The 7,600-nt window shown below is 29.9% G+C and overlaps 1 protein-coding gene across 1 annotated transcript in view; it reads left to right on the top strand.

The window, feature by feature from the left end:
- The window catches only part of LOC105624768 (synaptotagmin-1-like), a 47,551-nt gene that overhangs the window by 35,289 nt on the left and 4,662 nt on the right, over positions 1-7,600 (top strand). The window contains exon 8 of the mRNA XM_012206120.1: positions 5,031-5,203. Coding sequence (XP_012061510.1) covers positions 5,031-5,203 — 173 coding nt within the window. The remainder of the gene's footprint in view (positions 1-5,030; positions 5,204-7,600) is intronic.

Below are 7,600 nucleotides of genomic sequence, written 5' to 3'. Positions count from 1 at the left end.
AACGCTCTCTCTCTCTCTCTCTTCTCTCTCTCTCTCTCTCTCTCTCTCCCCCTCTCCCTCTCCCTCCCCCTCTCCCTCCCTCCCTCCCTCCCTCCCTCCCTCCCTCCCTCCCTCCCTCTTCCTCTCTTTCTTCTCCTTTTTAATAGAATAAATTTAAAGAATAAATAAAATAAAGCGATTAAAAAAATCGAAAAAAATCATAACGATTTTTACGATTTCGGTTTTCTTTACTCGTAAAAAAAAATCGAAATTGAAACCGAGACATCTATTTAATACTTTATTAAATTGGAACCGGAACTGAATTGAAAATATCTTCCGGGTTCCTGAAAGATACAGTACTATTTTCTTGCCTTTTAAATGTAAATTAGTTTTAAAGTTGTTTTGAAAACAAGAGATGGAACTCAAAAATCAAAAACATACTGATTTAAAAGCTCATCTCCTAATCCAAAAGATCTCCTAATTTTGCGCCTACGAGCGATTTCTGGTTGTTAATTTTAAGTGTGAACGTCCACTTGGTTTCCTATCTTTAAAGGGGTTTCCTACTTTAAGAGATCGAAAAAGAAATGATTTTTCATAATTTTTTTTCAAAAGAAAGACTGATATTTATTGTTTTTAAAACTTTTTGCACATTTTAACTATTGTAGAATACGTAAAAATTTTTATGTGAGAAAAAGTATTATAATAAAAATATAAACATTTACTTTGGCACTTTGCCATGATGATTTTGTATACATTTTAGCGACTGTCAGAAATAAAAAATTAAGAAATATTTTTAATTTTTATAGAATTTTATCCTAAATGAACCTAAAAAATTACAAAAAAAAATGTATATATATATATATATATGTGTGCGTCACCAAAATCCGGACAAATCGAACAATTTCTTTGAACAAAATTTTTAATGAAAAATTAAATATTACAAAAAATCCTTTTACATGGCATTTGAGAGATCCTTATAGAGTACAGTTATTCGATATATCTCCCATTATCTTGAATGATGGCCTTGGTCTGAAGGTCTAATGTAGCGCTATCCATGCCGACGAATGCTACCTCAATAACGGTCCTTAATAATGTCACATTGGGATGCCGAGACTTGTTTGTGATCCTTTCAACTATGCTCCGTACGTATTATAGTAGTCCAAGGGATTTAAATCTGGGCTGTTGGGAGGCCAGAATTCCTTGGACTAAAACATATCGATTGTCTAAGAACTAATTTTGAATTCATGACTCGTATGAGCCGGTGCACTATTACTAAAAAACATATGGCCTTCCGGACATCATAGTTTTCATTCATGGCTTCATTACATCCATCAGAACGCGCAATGATTGCTCTGGGTCATCCGAAATCAGCTCTTTCAATGACTGCGAGGGTCCTCGCGATGCGTTCTTTTGAGTGATTCTTCCTCGCTTCCTCGCGGCATTCTGAAATCTTTGTTGGACTGTTCTAAAGCCGTATATTTTGTCACAACGTCATAAACGGTTGCTCTCGGGTATCCAAAGAACTAAATTATTTCCTGAGTGCCCAGCGCGAAGGTCTTCGATGATATCGTGGCTCTTCGATTATATTCCGCACTTGGTTTTAACATCGTGGCCATTTTGAATATGACTGTTTACTAGAAGCATCAGGCTTTTTCGAACGTTAACAACAACTTCTGGCAGAGGCACAGTATAACGGAAAATTTAAATTGAAATTTGTCCAGATTTTGATGATATATATATATATATATATGAAAATGATTCCCTGATAACAAAATGTTAGCAATTCGCGCAAATTGACAGCAAACTCGATCGGATTTTGATTATAAAATCATAGCTGTGTCCGCATTTGGCTGTGGATTTGTCGACAAAGCTTGTTGACATATTTTGCTAGCAGACTGATAAAAACCGAGCAGCGTCTACTTAAGAGCTGCGTTCGGCAATGCAAATCTAAGGCGTCGGAGTTTTATATTATAGCATATGTCACTGTAAAAAAAGAATACTCGATTTGCATTATCGAACACAGGTATGATATAAAAACAAAGATATGCGCACTCGCATACTATACGCAACTAATTAAAATTGTTAAAGTGTGACATCATAGATAAGCGATAAATTTAAAATTACTGTTTCCAAGTAGCAGCAGTTTCCTTATGTTAGCAGCATGCTCGTCAGATATATCATTTTGATTTCAAATTTACTGGAAAAATATGTTTTAAAATAATATTTTGTAAACTAATATTTGTAAACTAATAAATATTTTGTAAACTAATAAATATCCTGTAAACTAATAATTAATTAATTAATTAATTAATTAATTTGTAAACTAATAAATAACTTAATTAATAAATATCCTGTACTTTTCTTTTGACAGCAATTATGAAGCATGGTGCATCGAAGTGTTGGGAACGTATCATAGCTGAACATGAACAAAATTATATATAATTTACATTTATATATTTATAAGAAATAGAAAATTTTATCTTTTTTTAATGTTTTGTTTTCCGCATGCTGCAACCCAACTTAGCTGCGATCGTAAAATCTTTCGGAAACGAAAAATATTTTACGCTTAAATTTATGTCAATATAAGGGCTACGAGCCAAAGGAAAAACGATGTGAAGAAAATAAACACTGTTTGTAGCTTTATTTTTATTTAATACATTATTTTATTTTCTTCACATCGTTTTTCTTTTGGCAGTCCTTATATCGACATAATTTTATTTATATTATTAGAGCTATTCTTTATTTTATATTTTATATTTTATGCTTCCAGCATAAGCAATTTTGTTTTCCGAAAATAATTGCCGAACCTTTCACGGAATAAGACAGTGACGGCGGTGGCGGCATTGTCGAGTGAGGCGCCATGCTACGAATTCTCACGGCGCGGTTTCACCTCTCATTGGCTTAGATATTTCTTTTTTTAATTCGAAAACTACAGCAAATATCTCAAAATGATATAAGATTTTTTTGTTCTTCTTGATCTATTCTATGGCCTATATGCGACTCCTATCCTATTTTTGAGATACCCGTATATTTATATATGCATACTGATGTGAAAGCTATACTAGAAACAATTAATATAGTTTTATTATTCAAATATTATTGATTAGTTTCACATTTCAAAAATATACATGAGAAAAAAAAATTATAAAATAATAGTCAAAAAATATTTGAAGATTCAGAAAACACTTCGAAAAAGCTTGGGCTAGGAGATTTACCTATTCAATTTACATACGCCAATTCTTATACGACTCCTGGGCAATTTCTTGTTATAAAAAGCAAGTCCAAGTTCTTGTGGCGATGCCGTATATGAAAATGACAAATTTTGCTCGATTTTTGCTGTCAATTTGCTGTCAAGTTATGTCAGCAGACTCTGTACGATTTTTGCTTGCAATCTGCTGTCAGGCTATGCAGCAGACTTTCTATTTGGTTTTTATCATCAATTTGCTGGCATAGCATGTTAGCAGGCTTTGTCATATTTTTGACAGCAGTTTGCTGACAATATCTGCTAGTACAAACTTTATGTACAATTTGTTGTCTTTCTGCAATCAAAAATTGATAACAGACTCAAAATCTGTCTCCCTTTGCTATAAGAGCTGTGTGCGATTTTGAAAAAAGTTACGATTTTAATTTATAGGTAGCAGCCATTTCTTTATGTAAAAAAAATTGTTAATGTTGACTTTTATTTAATTTTTTAAGTTCATCGAGGATGGTTGACTGTTAACTAACTAACAAGTCTATAAAAAGCCTATAAAAAGTTTTATTAGTCAAATATTTTTTTCTGAATCGTGTAAACAAAATTGAAGAAAAATAGATTTCGAAAAAAATGCGTTCAAAGTTTTCGGTTCAGTTCTTGAGTGCTCTTATAGTGCTCGGAGACTAATCTGTTATTCTAGAAGCATACAATAATCCTTTAACTTCCTCATGAAATTCATTTTGAGCAATTTGAGCAATTGTATGAAGTACTCATACTTTTTTCATGCTATTAATAAAGGAACTGATCTCATCGATTTTAATAAATCTTCGGATATGTTATAAAGCATGAAAAAATATCCAGGCAGCAAGTAAACTTTGTCATTTTGACATCAAAATGTCATTATAAGTTTTAACATCAAAATGACAATAAATAATGTTAGCTTGTAATTTGGGTATTACGACCTATATCTTTTTGTTTGTGTTCAAAGTTTAGGGAATGAAACATCTCCTAAAAAAAAAAATCAGTTTTTTTTCTTTTGAAATATCATTGAAACTATAAGAGATAGAAAAAATTTTCAATGAAAATTGAATGGCAAGAGTATTTTAAAACTATAATAAAAGAATTTTTTAATTATTTATTATACCTATGTCCATATATAGAAGCACTGAATTTATATCAAAGAATTTCGAATTTCGCTCTAAAATTTTAGGAATATATTCTTCTCTGAAAAGTTGTACTATTGATTTATGAAAAAAAAAATCGATTTTTTTATTTATCCTATAAAGCAGGATCCCTTTAAATCAAAATTTCTGCTGACGAGCTCCAAATCTTTTTCTTGTGGAATTTGAAAATAATTCATAAATAACTCTAATTCTGAGCTATGCATTTTTTTATTTTCGCATGATGGAGAGGCCACCTGGACAGAGGTCATTCTTTATGTTAATAAAGAAGATTGTAAACAAAACAATCATTTTTTTAATCGTTCAAAAAATAAAAAGTTGTATTAAAACTTTTATTCCGTGTATCTTCTCTTAGCTATCAGAAATACAGATCGAAAATAGTAATTGAAAAAAAAGAACCAAGAAAACGCATTGAAAAATCAGCATTTATACATAGAAAAGAAATGCGCTATTCTTATTGTCTCTAAAGCTGGCGGTACACGATTCTTTTTTTCTGTTAGATTGCTAGCTGGATTTGTTACTGTATAGGCTACGATGCCAATCAATACGATAACAAATACGCAATCTAGCAGAAAAAAAAGCATCGTGTGCCGCCGGCTTTATATTTAGAACTTTAAATTTATAATCAGTTTAATTTGCTCAACAAAAATGTTTTTAAATAATCATATCTATTACAGATCCATACGTTAAAGTATTAATGTTAAACGGAAAGACGGGTAAAAAAATGAAGAAGAAGAAGACCAAATATTTGTGTACGATTGCACAACCAGAATTTAATGAGACATTGACGTTTAACTTAGCAGTTACACAACTCGATACTGTCCAATTTTTAGTGGTGCTTTGTGGCAAGGTAAATTGGAAAACAGATTTTTTTGAAAAATAAATACAATAACTTTGTAATATGATTGAAGATCAATACACTCAACAGCAAAATTAAGGTATCACCTATTTATATTTTATCCCTAAAACAAAAAATAAATTTTAAGAAACTATAACTTCATAAAAAATAATCATACTGAATGACACGGAAATATTGTTCATAATATATACTAAAAATTCGAAAAAATTAATGAGACTATTATCTAAATTATTAATTTGAAATGTAAAGATTTCAAACTTCAAATTATTTTGAATCTCATTACGACTTTTTACGAAGTTATTTTGTCTTCAAGTCTATTGTCTCTGGGACCAGAATAGGAGTAGAATAATGCTTTAATTTTTTGTTATCGAATGTATGTATATTTAAGGATACATTAAAAATTAAGACTCAATATAATTCTTGTTATTTCTATATTATTATCTGAATATTTGCGCATTCGTTATCCAACTTATGAATATTACTTGAGTATCCAGATAACACCCGACAAAATCATTTATCCAGACATTCGGATATTGAAATATCCAGTAACGCACAACGGATATCCAATTAATATCCGAGATACTCGGGTAATCCTTGGAAATTGACAACTTTATTAGATGTAATCTGTAAACAGATCATAAAACTTTTAAGTACTTCAGAAATGATATTTAAATATTTACAGGGTGTCTTGTAAGTTTTTGTCAAGAGCTTTTGTGTAGATAGAGCGAACTAAACTGTCGAAAAGTCGATCTAACATTCTGAAATTTTCGCAACAGTTCACGAGATATTAATTACTAAAAATCGCTGAATATTGGTTTTTAATCATTTTTTTACTCAAATATTATCAACTTTACAGACAAATAGCGAGAGACAAAAATTATTTATTCTCTTCTCATAAAGTTCTGAGAATTTTTTCAGAATTTTTTAATGCCGTATTTTCTCATGTTGGTAAGAATAAGAACAAGCGGTACTAAAAAAAATTCTGAAAAAATTCTTAGAGTTCTGAGAAGAAAATTAATGATTTTTGTCTCTGCAATGTTTCAAGTTGATAACCTTTGAGTAAGAAATTATTAAAGATCAATATTCAGCAATTTTTATAATTAATATCTTGTATTAATTATTGCGAAAATTGCAAAATTATAGAGAGCTTTTCTACTCAGTTTAGTCCGCTCTATCTATACAAGGAGCTTGGGAAAAATTTAGGAGACACTCTATATATGTTTAATTGATACTTAAACAATATTTAAGTATCAAATATATATTTAAATATCATTTTTATAGTACTATAAATAGCTGACCTTTTTAGTAATATTTCAAAAAGATTGCAAATTCTTTCTGTAACATTTCATCAACCTTTCAACAAGGCTTCATATGAAGAATTGCGGATATTACTATTTCAGAGCTGTCTCAGAAATATTGCAGACATATTTCGCAACCTTTATAAAATGTTTCACTTTTCATTCAATTAAAATATTTCTGAGAAAATATTTCTAAAAAAAACTTTCGGTGCTGTATAATTGAAAGATCCTGATAATGCTCTTTAATTCACATATTTATCATAATATAATTATATATCATATTATATCGATTGAGATATAAAATCGATATATAAAAAAACTAGAAATGATTAAGCTCTACATTTTTTATTATATCAGGACGTTTTATTATGAGAATGAGCAAGAGAGAAAAGAGATGAGGAAAGAAAGAAGAAAAGGAGAAAAAAAAAGAAAGAAAGAGAAAGAAAAGAGAAAGAGAGATAGGGAGAGAATTACTTCTAAAGAAAAATAAACGAAACATTACCAAGCCTCTTCTTTGGCGTGAGTCTAGATTATTTTTAATTTTACTAAAATTGAACATACTCGCGAAATAAATACTTTGAGATTTACTCAGTACTTAAGTCTTCGTTTCTCTCTTAAATAGTAAGAAAATCCATATAACTAGTCTATTTAGATATAATATAGCCAACATATTAATGTTGACTATTTAAAAAAAAAGAAATATTATTTTTGAAATAATTACACAAATTCGATTTATTCCTGATATTATTGATTCGGCTCTCGTATATTTCTCATTGTCAGTTTCCATTCTTTTTCTATTTATATCTCCATTTATTTCTATTTCTCATCATTTCTTATAATTCAATAGAATTATATATTAACTATATAACAATTAATTTAACACTTTGATGGTCGCACTTTTCAGAAAAAAGTTTGCCATGACATATTAGGTGTACACTTTTTTGCTTCCGCCGTTTTTTTTCCGAAATTCGAGGCTTTATTGTAAAAACTGGTTATATTTATGATTTAAAGTATTGTCCATCGCTGGCCACTACTTTCTCCTATCTTTCGGGTAGCGTACGAATCCCGTCGAAAAAACTGGTCATCTTTT

Source organism: Atta cephalotes (genome assembly GCF_000143395.1).
Source record: "Atta cephalotes unplaced genomic scaffold scaffold00088, whole genome shotgun sequence".
Classification (NCBI taxonomy): domain Eukaryota; kingdom Metazoa; phylum Arthropoda; class Insecta; order Hymenoptera; family Formicidae; genus Atta; species Atta cephalotes.
The sequence above is the reverse complement of the archived record's forward strand: the minus strand, read 5'-3'. Positions and strand labels throughout refer to the sequence as shown.